This window comes from Paramisgurnus dabryanus, chromosome 15 (genome assembly GCF_030506205.2).
Source record: "Paramisgurnus dabryanus chromosome 15, PD_genome_1.1, whole genome shotgun sequence".
NCBI lineage: Eukaryota > Metazoa > Chordata > Actinopteri > Cypriniformes > Cobitidae > Paramisgurnus > Paramisgurnus dabryanus.
This window is the reverse complement of record NC_133351.1, coordinates 3,000,601-3,021,135: the sequence shown is the minus strand read 5'-3', so window position 1 is coordinate 3,021,135 and position 20,535 is coordinate 3,000,601. Positions and strand designations below refer to the sequence as shown.

General features: G+C 36.1%; 2 protein-coding genes across 2 annotated transcripts in view; one reads left to right on the top strand and one right to left on the bottom strand.

Moving 5' to 3' along the window:
- Nucleotides 1-13,305, bottom strand: part of scn1laa (sodium channel, voltage-gated, type I-like, alpha) — a 56,251-nt gene extending 42,946 nt beyond the window's left edge. Inside the window, exon 1 of the mRNA XM_065252333.2 lies at nucleotides 13,168-13,305. The gene's annotated coding sequence lies outside the window, so the exon portion shown is untranslated. The remainder of the gene's footprint in view (nucleotides 1-13,167) is intronic.
- Nucleotides 13,306-16,111: 2,806 nt separating this feature from the next.
- The window catches only part of slc38a11 (solute carrier family 38 member 11), an 11,012-nt gene continuing 6,588 nt past the window's right edge, over nucleotides 16,112-20,535 (top strand). Inside the window, exons 1-4 of the mRNA XM_065251410.2 lie at nucleotides 16,112-16,219; nucleotides 17,069-17,143; nucleotides 17,259-17,393; nucleotides 17,473-17,538. Coding sequence (XP_065107482.2) covers nucleotides 16,165-16,219; nucleotides 17,069-17,143; nucleotides 17,259-17,393; nucleotides 17,473-17,538 — 331 coding nt within the window. The 5' untranslated portion in view covers nucleotides 16,112-16,164. The remainder of the gene's footprint in view (nucleotides 16,220-17,068; nucleotides 17,144-17,258; nucleotides 17,394-17,472; nucleotides 17,539-20,535) is intronic.

Below are 20,535 nucleotides of genomic sequence, written 5' to 3'. Positions count from 1 at the left end.
ACATTAAAAAAGACAAATGAAGCCAGATCAGAATTTATGCATTTAAAAACAGCTATCTATTTTGATTATAGTTCTGTGAGCTGCTCTTTAATATTACACCAGATTTTGATTTTTACATCAGAAAGAATATTGGGGTATTTATTAAGTAAAGAATATACACTCACCTAAAGGATTATTAGTAACACCTGTTCAATTTCTCATTAATGCAATTATCTAACCAACTAATCACATGGCAGTTGCTTCAATGTATTTAGGGGTGTGGTCCTGGTCAAGACAATCTCCTGAACTCCAAACTGAATGTCAGAATGGGAAAGAAAGGTGATTTTTAGCAATTTTGAGCATGGCATGGTTGTTGGTGCCAGACTGGCCAGTCTGAGTATTTCACGATCTAGAGAATGAGCCGACTGATTCAAGCTGATAGAAGAGCAACTTTGACTGAAATAACCACTTGTTACAACCGAGGTATGCAGCAAAGCATTTGTGACGCCACAACACGCCCAACCTTGAGGCGGATGGGCTACAACAGCAGAAGACCCCACCGGGTACCACTCATCTCCACTACAAATAGGAAAAAGAGGCTACAATTTGCATGAGCTCACCAAAATTGGACAGGTGAAGACTGGAAAAAATGTTGCCTGGTCTGATGAGTCTCGATTTCTGTTGAGACATTCAGATCCATCATGACTTGTTACCATTGTGCAGGCTGGTGGTGGTAGCGTAATGTTGTGGGGGATGTTTTCTTGGCACACTTTATGCCCCTTAATGCCAATTGGGCATTGTTTAAATGCCACGGCCTACCTGAGCATTGTTTCTGCCCATGTCCATCTTTTTATGATCCTCTGATGGCTACAATCGCAAACAATCAAATTTGGATTTTAGTGAAAAACATAACACAATTATTTTTAAATCAATATTTAGGCTATTCCACTGAATCCATTTCTGTCCCCAGGATATATATATATATACAGCACATTCGTGGCGTAACTCTCCTTTGACTATTGTGAAGATGTCTACTGCGAAGCTCACACAAGTGCAAGCTCAGATAAAGTGCGCATCAAGGGCCCATATCGATCGAAAAGGGGGCGCCCATGAGCACCCTTTTCAAAGCTAAATGACCAATAGGACTCCCTATAATCTTGTGGACTTAACCGACAAATGAATGTGATGACAATTGCACGTCTACAAGACCACAAGTCCCCATGGAGTGCCACATTTGGGACGTAGCCAAGGTCTGTGTTAAAACTGCAATCTGTAACTTTTGCCTATCAATCGCCATTTTTGTTTTAAACTTAAAATTGCAGGTTACATTAAAAGTACTTTAGTTATCTTCAAGATTGAAAAACAACTGATAGTTCTTACGAAAACCGACCCTACAGCTCAACGTATAAATAATTATTATAATCGAATCTGGGTAAGATAAGGAGACAAGTTTTAACAACTAGAACAGATTTTTTTTTATTTTAAAGCTAAAAAGTTAGGGATTGTAGCTTTAAAATAATAATGAATCAAACAATTTCAGGAAAAATACATATGGTGACATGCTTAACACTGTCAAAAAGCTCCAAACTATTGACATATAATGTTTGGCTATATTAGCGTGCTAAAGGTTTTTTTTATCAACCAAGAGAAATGCAACAGACCATCATTAATACACTAAGGATGTAATAAATCCAGATGATTAGCATCAGGCTTCGTCCTCAGAGAGATGGTTGAACACCTCTGTACTCCCAGGTGATTCAGCAGGTCATTTTAATTAGAGATTGAGTGGCCGTCTGACGGGCCCGGATATCCAACACGAGCCAAAATAAACTTCAAATAAAGCCTCGAGTCAACATGAGCTGAGGTTACTACAAATAACACGTGATGTTCATTACACAATTACTATTGACAACAGAAACCTGACTCTTGCTCAAAGCCTTTAAATCTGTCTTTATGACAAAGTGACTCTCTGATGGTTTTGAACAGAGGCAAATATACCTGACAACAGACACTGGGAATACGACACCATACGGCAGCTGTTTTGCACTTTAATACATTGATCACTAAACAAAAACATTTTTTATGGCCTCACATTGAATCATAGTAGTAGTTGATGTAAACAGTTTAACTTAAGTTTGTATAAATCCAATTTCTTGCTTTAGACAGACACAAAAATGTTGCTTAATGAATAAATACTGCACTGTAAAAAATCATTTTTGTTTAATCAACTTGGATTTACAATTCATTTTAACTTACTATTATTTATCTAAACAAGAGATGAGTACAACTTGTAAAATGAAGTTGACTTATTTCAACTATATTTTATAAGTTATAACAACTTATCTCTGGTCAAAATAAATAAAGGCAGCAAAATATTTTTTACAGTGTGTTATTTTTGAGATACCCTTAAAGGGAAATAAAGGTTAATAATAATCGTTTTATATTGTATGATTACTTTAAAGTTTACTACACTACCAACACTAATCTGACTCACTCACTGTACAGAGATTTTGGGCAGGGATTATCTTAAACCAGGACTAGGGCTTAGTTTAATTAGGAAATATACACTAAAAAAATGTTTCATTCAATGTACTCATTTTTTTAAAAGTAAGTGGTTGCAATCAATTTATTTAAGCTACATTTAAACAAAGGTTTTTTGTTTTGTTTTGCCTTTCTAATTTTTTTTGTTTAAATGTAGCTTAAATAAATTGATTGCAACCACTTACCTTAAAAATTTTTTTCATTTTTTTCAGTGTAACTAGTTTTAACAAACGTACTAAAAACATTACTTACAAGAGTACTGATGTATTTTATGTCAGTGCAAGTGGTTTTCAGTTTGGACAGCTTTAAAAAGTCTAATCCGTGTCCATAATGACAACTCCCCATAATGACAATAGACAATACTACTACATTACTATGTCAATTTGTTAATAACCTGCAGTTATTAAAATATCACAGGTAACACACATACGAAAAAGTAATAGGTTTAATGCATTGTTAGTAGCTTGAAAATAATGTTTAAAAGCACCACAGAGCCACTATAGAGCCTAAAAGGGCCAAATGAGGCATAAGGGTCCTGTCTAGCAAAACGATAAATAAAAAATATGCACTTTTAAACCACAACTTATCGTTTTGCATCAGCCGTGTGACGCGCCAGCGCAATGTTACGTAATGTGTAAGCACGTCGACAGGTCATGCGTCTGACCATATCTGTCAGTTTATTGTTTAAAGAGCACCTATTTCATTGCTAAAAAAAAACGTTTTTTTGTGTATTTGGTATAATACAATGTGTTTGTGTGGTTTATGCTTAAAAAACATATTATTTTCCACATACCATACATTTTTGTAGCTCCAGATTTCACTCTTTTCCTGAAACGCATGGATTTAAAAAACTCTGTGTCCTTGATTGGCCAGCTAATCTGTACATTGTGATTGGCCTGAATACCTCTGACGTCAGCAGGAAATGTGACGCTCCTTACCATGTTTGAAAGATTCGGTCACAATGCAATGCTAACAGGAGTTAACTTACAGGCTGTAAATCTGAAGTGTGAGGAATTATGATAATGTCGGTCTTTACTACATCACCAATCCCAGGAAGTAAACTGTTGCCTACAATCCGTGTGTTTGTTGTAGTCCAAGAAAAGATTTACATTGGAGACGATAACTTGCGTCATCGTTTTTGGAGTTTGTACCTTTTGAATATCGTTAAGTAAGGGATAATGTAGAGGCAGCCGGTAGTTATCGGGAAATAAGCCCCGACAGTGTGATCAGGACCCGAAGCGAAGCGCTTATTACACGGCTACTTGTCACATAAGAAAAAAAACGGACATGAATATGAATTTGAAACATTTTATTGGCGTATTTGTTTAAAATTAACATTTTTATCCTTCCGCGAAACTTTGCACAGATGCAAAAAATGATCGTAATACCTTATTAAGATCCTCTGCTTCATACTTGTCTGTCTCCATTTTGTTCTCTTTAACCAGTCTTTGAGAAGTTTTAATGCCCATTCTGTATTTTTTTGTGTGTTGGCTTCGTAGCTGTCATGCTTTATTTTGTCAAGTTCAGTCTCAGTAAGCTCTCTGTGTCTTGTCGTGGTTGTCCAGTGTTTGTCACAAGATGGCGCCAAACAGTAATCTTTATTGATCTTTATTGGCGCGGAGCGATTTTAGTCGTACAAGTAGTACCGGCTTATTACTTTGGAGCGGTTATTATTTGAAAAGAACGAACCTGCAAATGTCTCAACTGACCAATCAGAATCAAGCATTCCAGAGAGCCGTGTAATAAGAGGTAATACACACTTACACACCAAAGGAAATGTTAAAATGTGAATCGGACAATAGGTGCTCTTTAAAATTGTCCGCATTTGTGTGTTTCCCATTTGTGGACTATTTTAAACAATAAACTGACACAAAGACACACATGTATCATTCCACATACAACAACGTCGGAACGGTCGTCTTTCTCCACAATTGTAAACACTGGGGCAGTAGTTTTGCATACGTAATGCCCGTCACACGGCTGGTCCAAGACGAGAAGTTGTGGTTTAAAAGTGAATTTTTTCTTGTCGAAAATGACAATTGTTTTGCTAGATAAGACCCTTATTCCTCGTTTGGAATTGTTTAGAGCTCTTTGAAGCTGAATTGAAACTGCAACGGTTGAGGTCCAATTAAATTGAGAAAAATCCTGGAATGCTTTCTTCAAAAAACTTAATTTCTTCTTTACTAAATAAAGAAAACATCAACATTTTTGATGACATGGGGTTGAGTAAATTATTTGATTTTTTTTAAGAAAGTGGAAAATTCCTTTAACATGTTGAACCCCACAAACACTTTCAATCAAGAGCCATTCATGAAAGGCACAGGCAAAAAACATTACATTTTCCAAGCGTTGCTATAGACTAGGTGGAAACTAAAACCCTCCAAGAGCACTTAGCAGAATACCTCGAAATCACCAACCATAACTTACTCAGTAATGGATCATACACACTATTCATGCATGCCTCCTGTATTGCATTTATTTTGAACAGGGATACAGTGTCAATATGATAGAATAGAATAGAATAGAATAGAATAGAATAGAATAGAATAGAATAGAATAGAATAGATTTGCACATCTCTCTAAATGATTAGTTTGATTCTCTGCTGAATCAATGCACAGAAATGACTTGCAGGAGCAAATTAATTAGTTCATGGTAAGACACTGCCTTGCTTAATCCCCCCAAAAATCTTAAAAATGTTTGGTAACACTTTACTTGAAGGGGTGTTAATAAGACTGACATGACACCTGACATTCATGACAACTGTCATTAAGTGTCATTAGTTCAATTATGTCATTTTTAATGCAAAGATGACATTGTTTGAAATGTCTTTTGTTATGAAAACTTGACATAAATCTGTCATAAACATGACATAGCAGAATAATTATCCATCTTTGAAATGATCTAGCATTATGGGTTAACATTACATTAACCTGTCATTAAGTGTTAATACTATGTCAAATAATTTACAATTCCTTAAAAAATGCAAAAGACATGTATAAAAAAATTATACTTTTTGTGTATGTGCACAATGCATAAAAAACTGACAACTAACAGAGGGTTATAAAAGAAAAAACTAACAAAACATTTAATCAATTTAATGTTTTTTTCCAGCAACTTGACCCAATGCTGCATGGCTTAACCCAGTGTTGTACTGTTTTCATTTAATTTTAGGTGATTTGCAATAAAATATTATTATTATTATTAAAGGTGCCCTTCCTCTGTCGTTTTTATTGTTTTATACTGTTGTCTGAGGTCTACTCATGACGTTTGCATGGTTTTTACATCCAAAAACATCAAAAGCAATAAGTAATAGGCCATTTTGTACCCTGATTTTGAAGCTGGTTAGAGAAATTATCCATTTTAATGGGCGGGCTGCATTGACGACTTGGAAGTAAACGCCCACTGCTATGATTGGATAACAGTTTTTCGTTCAAACTAACTTTCAATTTAATCTCATGTGTAATCAGTTTAATGTTAAGTGAGTGTCTTAAGACACAGTGTCTTTCTTACACACGCATATTTTATCATAAACCCTTTTGACACACACACGCCTGTCTTTTATCGTAAACCCACGCACACACACACACGTGTCTTTTATCGTAAACCCTTTCGATGCGCGTGTAGCAGCGCACGCACGCACGCACAAACACACACACACACACACACGTCTTTTACATTAACCCTTCGATGTGCGTGTTACGAATGCACAAACACACACACACATGTATCTTTTATCACATTTGATGCGTGTGCATCATGAATTCGCGTGAATCGCGTCCCTCTGAAGAGAAATCCCGGCCGCAACTGATAGAGACAGAGCGCCGATATGCAAATTTGAAAACCACGCCCACCGGGGGGGAAAACAATCCAACCGTCTCCATTGACTTTGTATTGCGAGAGGCTGCCTCCTTGTCATTTCTGGCTTATAACAAAAAACAGAATAATGCCTAAAAGCTGCTGTGTGACAATATGTACAGCTAACAAGCCAAAGAACCCAGAAATAAGTTTTTATAAGCTGTCGAGCCGTAAAACCCAGCTTTTAAGGAGAATAAAGTGGATCGCCGACTACGTTTCCCCCTAGTGGACGCAGTTCTACTAATAGAAGTACTATGAAAAGTTGCCTGTTTCCACTTTTGTTTCTTTAAACGCTCGTTTTATGAGGTCGACAGCTTAAAAAAACTTATTTCTGGGTTTTTTGGCTTTTTAGCTGTACACCTTGTCACACAGCAGCTTTTATGTATTATTCTGTTTTTAATTTTAATCTGTAAATAAGTTTTTATAAGCTGTCGACCCCAAAAACGAGCGTTTAAAGACACAAAAATGGAAACAGGCAACTTTTCATAGTAATACTATTAGTAGAACTGCGTCCAATAGGGGGAAACGTAGTCGGCGATCCACTTTATTCTCCTTAAAGACAGGGTTTTACGGCTCGACAGCTTATAAAAACTTATTTCTGGGTTCTTTGGCTTGCTAGCTGTACATATTGTCACACAGCAGTTTTTAGGCATTATTCTGTTTTTTGTTATAAGCCAGAAATGACAAGGAGGCAGCCTCTCGCAATACAAAGTCAATGGAGACGGTTGGATTGTTTTCCCCCCCGGTGGGCGTGGTTCTCAGGTTATGACGCGCGGCGCTCTGTCTCTATCGTGACACATAGTACTAAAGTGTTTTACTCACACACACACGCGTGTCTTTTATCATAAACCCTTTCAACGTGTGTGCAGCATGAATTCGCGTCCATCGGAAGAGAAGTCACCGGCTGCCACTGTGACACAAATGACTAAAGTGTTTTACTCACATAAGCTGCGCCATTCTGTCCGGATCCAATATTGATAGAGGATCATTGCTTTTTAATCGCAGTCTTTCTCCAAAACCAGCATTCTTCTGAACATCCAAACATGTAGCAACTGTTATGATTCCCTCGTTTAATAGGAATGATGTCTCTCGACGAAAACATTGGCCCGAATACGGTACGGTTGACGTTTAGCCATCCTTGCTGTAACTTGTTATGAAAACTCATGGATCTACACGTAATATGTGGGCGCGGTCTCAAGTTGAAGAGCTCATGAATAGTAATGACCTTGATCAGTTCCACGTCACACTGATAAGCTTTTCAAACTGACCTGATTTCTCCGCTTATTTCTTTTCAGTGGCTAGAGCTGACAGAGGAGGTGGAAGTTAATTTTCACATTCACGACACAACACAAACACATATGGACCTAACACATATCAAAAAATACAAGTAAAAACGGTTTTATGTGGAAGGGCCTCTTAAAATGATTGATTTTACTTAAAATAAATCTTAAAAAACATTACGAACTGAAGAATATTCATGATGTGTTATAAAACTATTTCACAGAGTATTAACACTTTATGACATTTTAATGACAAATTATATTTGTACCAATGTGTATAAAATCTCCTTCATGTTCATGACATGTGTCATGTCATGATTATAAAGGTGTCATGTCAGTCTTATGAACACCCATTCAAGTAAAGTGTTACCAAATGTTTAAAGATGCATTTTAAACGTAATATTGTGTTCAAGGCAAGTAAAATGTTTAAGATTACGCATTGAGTCGTGCCTCATTTGTTTTGGTTTTGCGACTCAAGTTTCCATCTCTGTCAGTCACCGACTAAATATATCAACGAAAAATGTGCATGTACTTTGGAATGGCTGCAAATTAAGACGCATACACAACTGACCTTTAAAATTCTGTTTCATTATTTAATTCAACTTCGATATGCAACTTCCCCTACTGAAACACGACCCAAATCCCCAGTCTCCACAGACAGCCAATCAGATGCCAGCACACTCGACCGGGAAAAAATGATTGACATGCATTCAGACTTTCTGATTAAAGCGTTTCCACTCACTCACTGTTTACAAAGGTAAGTCAAGTGTTAAGTGTAATCAGAGCTGGTTAGTAAGGGATTACATGTAATCTGGATTTCGTAATCAGATTCCAAAAATCAAGTACTTGTAATCAGGGGCGTAGCCAGTAATGGGCCAGGGCGGCACTGGCCCGCCCACATAACTCCCTGGCCCGCCCAGGCAAGTTTAATCAAAATACATTTTTTGTTTATTTTTATTATTCAAATGTATTTAAGAAAATATAATAATATAATCCTGATTTATTGTTGACCGGTGTGTGTATAATTTGCTTTCTAAATAAAATGGAGTTGTTAAAGCAAGTTGTAGGATGCCTCCGGAACGTAATTGGTTGCTAGGGGTTCTGACAGGTAACGTTAGACTCTGTGGGGAGCGACGGGCTCTGGCAGGCAGCCAGCTAACGTTGCTAACTGCTTTTTTAGCTAATATTAAAATTGCCACAATAATGGCTAAAGTTTCTTTAATGTGTTATTTAAAAAAGCAAGAGTTGAGGAAGACGATACGCCACTACCTCCATCTGCCGAGTCCTACCAGCTCAGTTCTTCAGACTCATCAACCCACAAGGCGGCTAGTCAGGCGCGCTGGTGGCGCCGGTTGCCGCTTGCTCCCTGGCGGCAGTTCCAGTGCGCTCTCCGGTCAGACTGACACAGGTTGACCCGCCGATCTAACGGCAATTGATGAACCACGTACAACCCAATTTGAATTCACGAGTACTACTCGCCTCAAAAACCTGTGCCTTTTGTTTTTTGAAAAATAACTCTGTGACTCTTTGGACTATAATGAGATAATTTCTGTTTTCAACATTAAACCCAGGCGTTTGCGTTTTGTTTTGTAGAATGAAAACAACAAAGGTAAGCCTGTTGTTTAACTCATTTCCTTAATTTTCGGGAAGTGATTTAACTAAGCGGTGTGTTGTGTATAGATGTATGCCTTATAGGTTAAGTTACATTGTTAAATTTAAACGAGTTGCTATTTTTTGGCACAAAAGCTTAATTTCCACCAGGCTAATTGCACTATATATGGTTGATTTAATATAAATTAGGCAGTGTGTTGTTATTTATTTCAAACCGTGCTCTGCTGAGAGTTTTCATTATTTCAATTTCCTGTTACTTTTAGCCTACTTTATTTCAGGTGAACTGTTTTTGCACTACTGACTAGCCTAAATAAGACTGCCTGGCCTGGTTTGTCCAGCCTTTATTGAGCTATGTGTTGGTTGAACATGTTTAGACAGTGTTTTATTATTCCCTTCGCCGAAAATTGCAAAGGAAAGATGTCACTGTTTTTGCAGATTGTCTATTCTTTTTTCTACTCTAAGGTTTAATTATTATTTAAGTCATTTTATTCTAGGATAAACTTTTGGCCCACTCACTTTTGCCCCGGCCCGCCCAAAATACAATTTCTGCCTACGCCCCTGCTTGTAATTAGATTAAACTACATTTTAAAATACTCGTAATCAGACTACTGTTACTTTTTTATGGATAACATGATTACATAATTTTTTTACATTTTTCATAATAAATTTACCTACCGCTTATATACGTTCATGATTGTTCAAGTTTTTCCGGTGGAGGGGGGTGGAAACACAGAGAAGCAATGACAAGACAAGATGCAAAATGGAGCAGCACTCAGCGTTTGATCACTGGTTGCAGAGCCGATCCGCCCTATACGCAGGCTACACGAGCTGCGTAGGGCCACGCACCACTAGGGGGCCCCCTTGTTCTTAACTTCATGCAGACCAGACCAGCTGGCGAGTGACATCATTATGCCCATGATTGTGCTGCAGGATGTTGTTAGTCCATCTATGCAGCTCCGCATGCATTTGACGGGCTTATCAACATGCGTCTTCATTCGGATATTAAAGCTATCCGCCCGGAGCAGGAAAGACAAGTCCCTAGATTCAGTTTTAGTCCAGTGTGTTTTGTTAGAAATGCATTAATAATCAAAATCTTTCATAGGTGTTAAAAAAATAAACACATTTATTTATGCAAGATGTTCTGTGACTCCATTTTAAAACAATGCACATTAGGTCTAATGTTTGCCTATTTAAAGAAAGATTTATGTACTGTATGTTGGTGTGTTTATCTGTGGAATCATGCCTTAGTTTTAATCTGTTGAGCTGTTTGTTATAGTTTATCTGACAGCTATTTTGGTTTTATTTTATTCATAATTTTAAATTTGTTTCCCTGATAATCTACATCTCTTAAAAAAATTATATATTTGGCAGTAGACCTTGTTTTCTAAGGCTTTGTCCACACGAAGCCGGTGCATTCCCTATCTGAAATTTTTTTTTCTCGTTGTTTCAAGAAATATCTGCGCACAAACGAAACCACTGAAACCGACTGAAAGCGGTGTAGTATATATGCCAGACCAGTATGGGGCGCTGTACTTCTGCCACAGATATACACTATACACGGAGAAGAAGACTTTGAGCATGCGCAAAACCTTGCGCGCTGTATACGAACCAAGAAGAAGAAGTGATGGCAAACGCAACAACTTCAAGAGCAAAAGCCTCTTTTTGTCTTTCTCCTGGTTGTCTTCCGCGGTGGATCTAAGAGCATGTGGCGTATGGTGTGTCCATTATCGCTTGCTCACCACAATTGCATAGAAGCAATAGATTTTGCTGTAATAAAGCTAGTAGGCTTAGTAGCTTCTGTAGCACGAACACAATCATGTAGTCCGCCATTATTGTTGTTGCTGTTACGAGTGATGCTGCCGACACGTGATGTGATGACGTTTTCACTTCACAAAATATACGGATTGGCTGTACACACGAAACCGCAAGGGTGTCGATTTCAGATTTATCCACTTTAGGACCCGGTTTCAAAAAATAGCAGTTCCAGTCTCCCAAAATGTCGGATCCGTGTGGACGAAACGCCAATACGATAAAAAATGTATACGTATACAGTGATTCGCGTCTCTGTGTGGACAGCCCCTAAGTACTAATGTAACAGATTAAGGGCTTTTCAGAAAACATGTGTCAATGTTATATAGCTTTCATAGCTTAGCTTATAGCTACATTTAAGCAGAGACAGTGAATGTTTTTTTATGAATGCGATGACAGGGCCCCCTAACAAAGTTGCTTAGGGCCCCCAAAAGGCCAGGATCGGCTCTGACTGGATGTATAGACACCATTTCATTTTAAAAGAAACTCCCAGTTTAAAGAAACACTTCCGTTTTATTTATGAGGTGAAATGTTAGACCTAGCAGTGTTGTTGCACTAAATTTTGTGAAATTCAATATTCAATTATTAAGTGTGTTACTATCTGTTGACACTAATAGCAAAGTAAATCAGGGTTAGTATTGTGAAGTATTAACTGTCCATACATTGCACTTTAAAAATGAGCTTTTAATGCTCTTGTTGGTTGAATTGAACATATTTTTCCCCTCTTTATATATTTGAAATCAAATAAAATGTCAAAAGTAATCTTAATGTAATCCAGATTACGTTACCAACAATGTCTAATTGAAGATATTATATTACTGACTACAAATTTTGTAATGTAATCCGTAATCAGTAACGGATTACAATTCATAAGTAATCTACCCAGCTCTTGAGTGTAATACAGCATAGCTATTTAAAAATTATCAGTAAAGTAGGGTCATTTTTACGTACTGCTCTTTAAAACCACACATAGACAGCCGCAACACTGGGGAGACAACAGATAAACTATCAAACGATCCCGTTTTAGACAGTGTAATACAATACAGTGTATCATGAAGTGAGCATCATTTCTCGTCTTATGCAACTGGTGAAGACAGCCTTGATATTATGACTGACTGCCTGAGGAAATATCTGATTTAATTTAAGTGGGCGCCTCCCAGACTGTTGTGCTCCGTGGAAGGTGGGAGGAACAGAAAATAGACGTGGATTCAGGAGCAGAAAGGAGAAATTTAGATTAAACACACCTTTGTTGGTGCAATACTGTTTCTTTAAGATCTATACGTTACTTCATACGTTATTTGTCTTACAAACGACACATTTGTTGCATAAAAACATACATTTGCAACAAAACTGTGCACTACTAGTCAAACTCGATTTAGAAATATACTTAGCAAGCTCTCTATGCAATTCGGTTGCACCACAGATTCAGGAATCAATCGCTGGAAATGTGAATGTTCAGGGCGTCAACCAGGGTTAGGATAAATGCAATCTCCATGAATCCCACACGAGGAACATAAGCCAATAAAGATTGGGGCATTATGCATCAGGGCTGAAACATTTGCACCAAACTCCTTAAACATAATTTGCGTTCATTTTAGTGCACAGACCTGTGGCGCAGTTTAGCACTGACATAAATGGATGTCGGATAAGCAAACAAATCCATCATGTACAGATATCCTAATAACATATATAACACAGAAACATAAAGGTAAGCCAATGTCAATCTACGGCCACTTATATAAATCAATGATTATAAAAGGTATTCTCACGAGAACATGTTGATATAGTTTGCATTTTGTCAAGGAGCATATCTAAATATCTAAACACAGATCGTGTGAATGTACTTTCTTATTGGCATAAAGACCACGCTGTCTCCGGTAAAAATTCAAGTATGAAATAATAACTGTGCAATAATAATAATAATGCACTTGTCTAATTGTGCGTTAAAGTTATCTCTGCTTAACCATCACCCACGAAATAATTATTATGAATTTATAACAACATAAGGTTTGTTTTACATTATTGTTTAACTGTATTCACAGATGCTTTGATTGCTTTACTTCATGGATGAATAGTTCCCAGTCTACTCACCATCGTACAGCAAAATGAGGGAATTTCTGCCAACATGCGCCGGTAGGGAAAATAATCCTCAGCATCCAAAATGTTTTCTCCAAACTGTGCGTCAACTTTTCTGAGGTAAATTATATATCCAAGGGATTTTCAGATGGGATAAATTTCACACAAGACAAATCAAAAGTGAGATGCGCCTGGGAACAGAGCGATGAGCGCTTCCGGTTATTCCTCAGACCGTGAGCGAAATTTCTAATCATATTATGGTTGAGACTTTTCTCATTAATATTAAGTAGCTCGTGCTCTACGTTGCTTTGTCATCCTTCTGTTCGCAAGGGTTTGTGAATATTAATAAGATATTGGTGACGTAGCACACCACCAGTCCAATGAAGAACGATTTTCTTATGAATAATAAAGTATTTAAGACGAACTTCGCCATAGTACGAATCGTAACTTGTCAGAGTTTGACACTGGACGCCAGATTTGACACTAATAGATGGCAAGTCATTAAAAATGCGCCGTTTAAGTCCGTCACGTATGTGTAAATTGATTTTAACGTTAATAGCACCAACATTTACTGTGTGTTAATGTACATATTTACCTTTACTAGCACTTACATATAATATTTATTAATATGTTTGTAGAGATCACAGTGCAATTTATTTACAGTTAAACACATGACCTTCTTTTTAACACTCTGTATAGATATAGCCTAATCTATACATTTCTTTATGTATTTGTTTGTCTATACGTTTGTTGGATTATGTATTTGTTTGTAAAAAAAAATTTTTTTAATGTTTCTATGCTTTGACAATGTAAAGATCCAATTTACCATGCAATAAACCTTGAATATTAAATCTGAACACACCATTTTATATGGTGTCTTACTTTAAATAACTACATGAAACTTTTTTTGATTTCATAGAATGACTCAGGACATGAAATAAAGTAAAATGTATTTTATTATAAGATAATGAGTGCAGTTCGTAAGATTTGTCCATTGAACTGCAAACGTGCGCGTCACACCATCGCAAAGTTTTATAGATGCTGCAAACTCTGAGCACGAATGCTTTTGGCTCCACCTAGTGGACAAACAGCAGCATAACAATTATAAACTGCTCTTCAACTTCAGAAATGTTTCTAATAAATGTTTCACCATGCATCAGTTGAATAGAGGAGGCCTTAAAAGTGTAAATGCATTGACAGTGTTTCTAACAGCCAGATTGTTAAAATCTTTTTTTTTACTCAGATACCGACAGTTGCTCAACAGCACCTTAAGATGCCTTTCAAGATACTGCATCATCTCTTTTTGTCAGTAGTGTTATATCACAAGGGCTACTGTAAAAAATGATGAAATAAATCATGACAACATATGTTTGTTTACATTAACTGATCAATTTAACTTAATTACTTAATAAATAAATTATATGAGTAATATAAACTTTATTTTATAAATTACAGCAAACTACAAACAAAATATCACTAAGTTATAAAATGTTAAGTTGAAATGACTTGTGCACCCAGTTTATTAACCCCTTTGCATTTGTGCAAATGGCTAAAAAAAGCCTAAGGATAATAATTGTACCTACTGTGTTGATTGTATATCTTAAAAGGGTTTACATCATGGTTTACAATATTATTCATGTAGCCCCATCTCAATTTTTGCACATCTGTTAATGTTTTTGCTGTCATTGTTTTGTTGTATTTGCACATTACTGTACATGTTTTTTGCACATAAGTTAACATTTGCTTATACAGATATCATATACATAATTGTATAATCTAATTTGTATTTTCAGATTCTTTAATCCTTACTGCACTACTATTTTTCTTTCGCACATAAGTTAATACTAAACTGTTAATACTGTTAATAATGTACATTTGCATAGACATCATATACATACATAGTCTTATTTATATTTTTTCATATTCTACATTCCCACTCTATACTTGCATATAAAATAAACATAGTCTGCATTTATAAATATATATTTCTTTTTCATGGTCTATTTTAATAATGCTGCAGCATGGTTTTTATTATGTTAATTCATGCATTCATTGTGGACAGTAAAGTAAGAATTTCATTGTTCAGGGAAACCTGCTTTTCTCACTGGGTATGAAAATAAACGCTTTGAATCTTGAATCATTCGAATCACAAGAGTCTCAGCTTTCCAAAGATATGTGACGTGTTTAGCTTTACATTTTTGAGTTGTTATGACATGAAGTTTTCTGTCAAAAAATTCTGTGTTCCTCCTACAATGGAACTTTAAGGGGTTAAAAAATATAAAAATGTAAGTCAGCAAGCATTTAGTGTATTATATCATTGCTGTTTCATAGATGTATTTGATTTCTATAAATACAATTTATTTATATATATTTTTTCCCACTAGATTTGTTCACAGCTTTGCAAAAATGTGGATTACAAAGCAGGTAAAGATGTTGAGGTAGAAACTTTTGGAAGAAGATAAACAAAGATCATCAGAACCATAGAAACATAGATGTTCATATTAGACAATAAAAGTTAGCCACAGACCATTCGTAAAATATCACAAATGAAATCGTATGTTTTTCTAAACCTCAGGTCCTTTCTCCCATGTTGTGGGATTATTGGATAAGACTGTTGAGCAAGTAGGTCTATTAGTTCAAGGTCTAAGGCGGATTAATATGTTTTGGTATATCAACGAAGAAAGAAATCACTTTCAAAGATATTCAATGTTTGAGAGGAACAAGGCGGGGGTATTTTTTTATTCGGTGGGCGGAATGAATGAATGAAGTGAAGCGAATTTTACCGCCGCTTAGTCCGTGATATGAACATCATCCATAAAGATCGATTTAATGGAAAACTATGAAGGAGAGAAACGCGTCCAACAGGTGAGTTTATACTGTACATCGTGATAATTCATTTCATATACAGTCGAGACCCTGAAACTGGGCCTGATGTAATTTTTGTAATTTCAGACGGATCATGACCGAGATGTTTTGTTGCAAAAGGACACGGATAAAAGAGGAACAAGCTCGATGTCCTCAGCCTCTTTTAATTTCATAAACTCCATTATCGGGTCCGGAATTATCGGTAAAGTTTTCTTGGTTTCCAGCTGGCATTTCAACGTTAATTCACCGTTAAATCAAAGTCAAGGACAAGGCTGAATTAATGCTGAATAACATTTTTAATTTAATTGAATCAATGTTGAACAAACAACTGACATCAACCAGATTTTAACGTTGAAGGTCGGTAATATCCCTGCTAGGAAAATAATGGTGATAGATGAATAAATAAATAAAAATCTTAGCATTTATAGATATTTATGCAACATGATCTCAAGGCAAGTCTTGTTATAGTCAAAAACAATGTGATTAATTAATTCGTGTCCATGGCACTTCATCTTTTTTTCGTGCCTTAAGCATGAGTGTCTTTTTCGTGTCACTCACACAAATTTCTATAAATAGTTTTTCGTGTCCTTGGCACGACTTTCTTTTCGTGTCATTTTTTGTATTGTTTTCTAAATTTTTTCGCTATTTTTAAATCAATCTCGCTTGTTTTGGGGTTAGATTTGGGTTAGGATGTACTTTTATGTATTGGTTTCTACATGTTTTTCTACTGCTTTTAAAACTATTTAAAACTAAAGTTCGCGTGTAGCCTATTCAAGTAGGTCAAAACAAACGTGAGAACCGCTTTAGATTGTACACGCTGTACAGCATCATATGACTGCACAGCAGCCAATTCATTCACATGATGCATGAGGCTGGACAAAAACAACATGCACACATAGTTTTCTAGTCCTATGATATATCTTTAGGCACAGAAAAGTTTAGAGAAAAGGCATGAACTCTTTATGTGTGAGATCTGTTAAGTGTCTGTGTGAAAAAGAAGATGTTTATAGCCCATCATCGTATCTTTGACCTTTTTTTTGTTTGACTGTAGGTTTGCCATACTCTATGAGTCAGGCAGGGCTCCCATTGGGCCTTCTGTTGCTTATTCTGGTTGCCTTCATCACAGGTATGCAGTATGCATGCTTCATTTGGCAGTCAGACCCTCAAACGTGTGATAAAATTGTGTAAGATGTATGCTTTGACATTGACGTAAGTTTCTTTTGTATTGTATTGTATTGTAGATTACTCCATCATCCTGCTGGTTAGAGGAGGAAATCTGTCTGGGACTCAGAGTTATCAAACTCTTGTGAAAAGCACATTTGGCCTGACGGGATATTTCATTCTCTCTGGTTTGCAGTTTATGTATCCATTCATTGGTAAGCTATCAATTTCCTTTCAAAAAGAAGAGATTTTAAAGAAAACAAACTTAATTTCTTCATTGTTTTCCACATACAGCAATGATCAGCTACAACATTATAACAGGTGATACACTGACCAAAGTGTTTATGAGAATCCAAGGAGGTAAACTTATAAATATTACTATTGCTTATATTGACTAAATGTCTTGTAGTGTGTAAATGTGTCCCTGTCTGTGAAAACCCATCAGCTAAAGTCACTTTTTTTCTACATAAAATCATTCAACATAATGTAAAGAACATTCTGTGAAAATATAACCTTCATTATGTTAGGAATAATTGACGACGGGCTTTGAATTATTTGAAAATAATGCAAACCCAAGGTGGTGATGCGCACAATCTAAAGCAGATACGCCGCGGCTATTTTCAAATAACTCAAAGGATCGGAGTCAATTATTCTGCTTATACCACAGTTACCACTTTTTTAAGATATGCAGGTCAGGTGTGTGCAGAGCTGGGTAGGTTACTTATGAATTGTAATCCGTTACTGATTACAAATTTCATGACAAAATTTGTGGTCAGTAATATAATCTCTTAGATAACACATCATTGGTAACGTAATCTGACAAATTTTGGATTACATTTAGATTACTTTTGACAAATCTTATTCAATTTCAAATATATTCAAATTCATTTTTAAAGTGCAATGTACGGACAGTTAATACTTCACAATTCTAACACTGATTTACTTTGCTTTTAGTGTTAACTGAGTGTAACAAAATCACTCTTTATGAATTTAAAACATATTTACTTAATTTTAATTAAATAAAAACAAAAACAGCTGCATTGCAAAAAACAATATTGAATTTCACAAAATTCACCGCAACAACACTACTAGGGCTAATAAAAGTGAAGTCCCCATTTCTTTAAAAATGAAATGGTGTCTATACATCCAGTCAAGGGCGTAATTTTGATTTTGACATTGGTGGGGAAATAAATAAAATTGTCTTCAGAGTCCCATTGTCACAAAGGTTTATCGCTGTTTACTTGAAAAATAGTTAAAATAGTATTTTTGTTATCATAATCCTATTTATTAAGGTTACAGGCCAAAAAACAACAAATATACAATAATTCTATTTTATTTTTTGGTAATTTGAACATGTTTGTGATGTCAGTAAAAATTCTGGCAAATAAAAAATTGAACCAAAATATTTCCTCCAGATCTGCTTTATTTTAAATAAAATAAGTAATATGTAAAAACAGATGGACATCAGTGGTTAAGGGCTCTATCTTACACCCGGCGCAATGCAGCGCAATGCGCGACGCAAGTGTCTTTCGTAGTTTCCTCCCTGCGCAATTATAATTTTCACGTTTAGCGCCGCGTTGTTTAAATAGCAAATGCATTTGCGCCCCCTTTTGCGCCCATGGGCGTTCTGGTCTGAAAACGAGGTGTGTTCAGGCGCATTGTTGGCGCGTTGCTATTTTGAGGCAACTAAAATAGACTACGCCATTGACCAACAAAAACCTGCTCTAAAGTCTAAAGTCAATGGCACAATATGTTTTATGTTATTTAAAGAGCGCATTAGTAAATGCGCCTATACACGGGAGGACAACGCGGGTTTGCTTATCACAAGGTATGTCAAGAGATCTGGCATATCAGACCCTATGAGGAGTAAGGGTTGTACCCTATCTACAGGTAGTAGTGGTAGACCTTTTAGATGGCGATATGCCTTCTGCAGTGCTGTCACTGGATAATCATGCTCAGCTAGACTTAATCCGGGAGCAGTAAAGGCATTTCGGATGACATCAGGGCCGGGTCTACAGGGGGGCTGGGGGGGGCATTGCCCCCCCAGATTTTCCTTGTGCCCCCCCAAAAATGTCCAGCCAACCTTAAAAAAACGGAGTCTCTTTACACAAAAAAACGTCTTCTTTAGGCAAGCGCTAGCGTTTACAGCTCCCGCCCAGTAACGTCTCATTAGCTTATTCAAACCTTGGAGGTCTTTTCAGCAGTATTTAAGTCACAGGAAAAGTACTACTGTTCTCTATGACGGTAACTAAAAAAAAACGCATCTTTAAAATATATATCAAAAACAATGCAATTTAGTATTACATAAACGTAATAACCCAACACATATTAAATTAAAACTTTTTTTATAGTAAAACATGCCCAAAATAGCCCCTTATCCTTTCTTAGACTCACCTCATTATTTATTCATGCAAATACAACAGCCAATGGCAAGTCTCCAGCAGCATTTAATGTGTTTGTTTTAAACGTAGTTCTGTTTATTAAAATTAGAATATGCAGTTTAGTTGTGGCATACTATATAGTAGATATAAATGACATAAGATGGTTATACAGTAAATATACAGTATTGTAACAGCTGAGCATCGCGTGCAGTGCTGTTTTAAAATCAAATTTTAGCGGTTTTCTCATCGTCATTCATCAGCTCATTCAGCTCGCGTTTGAGAAAAACTTCACACGCAAAAATCTACAGACTTTTAAGTTCAAGAGGAGCTTTCACTCCGCAAGGTCATCATAAGGTAAAACGTTGTATTTTATAATGTTGCGTTGTATTATAATATCTAATTTGCTGTGTTATAAACAAAGCAGTGTGATTTATCTTTGGTCTCGTCGCAAATCACACTTACAGTATTTTAGGGCTTGTGCTTTTGTCTGGTGCTGTTATAGGCAAACAGGATAACCTTTGACGAATTTGTCATGCATGTCAAATTGCTTACATGATGCAACAATATATTTTTTAAAGCATTGTGCTTTGTTGTGATATTTGAGGTTGCTGCAGCAGCAATGATAGGGTCAGGAATTAATGACAATACAGCTTATCACATATATCACATTGAAAATACATTATTTTACATGAAGAAAATGTTTGAGAAGTGGAAATAAAGTTCCTAACAAGTGTTTATTTAGAATAAAGGCATATGTTGGGTAGGGTAGGTATAAGAATGGCTTTAATTTATCTATAAGTAAAATAATAGATTAAATGCAGTGGAAACATTAATAAAATATAGCTATATGTACAGCTTTATATTTATATCACCTGCTTGCCTGATTTCATTAACTGTGACAAAATGTGTCAAACTAGTGTAATCATTATAACATTATAAATCATTAATCTAATTGCATCTACTTTTAAATTGTGAA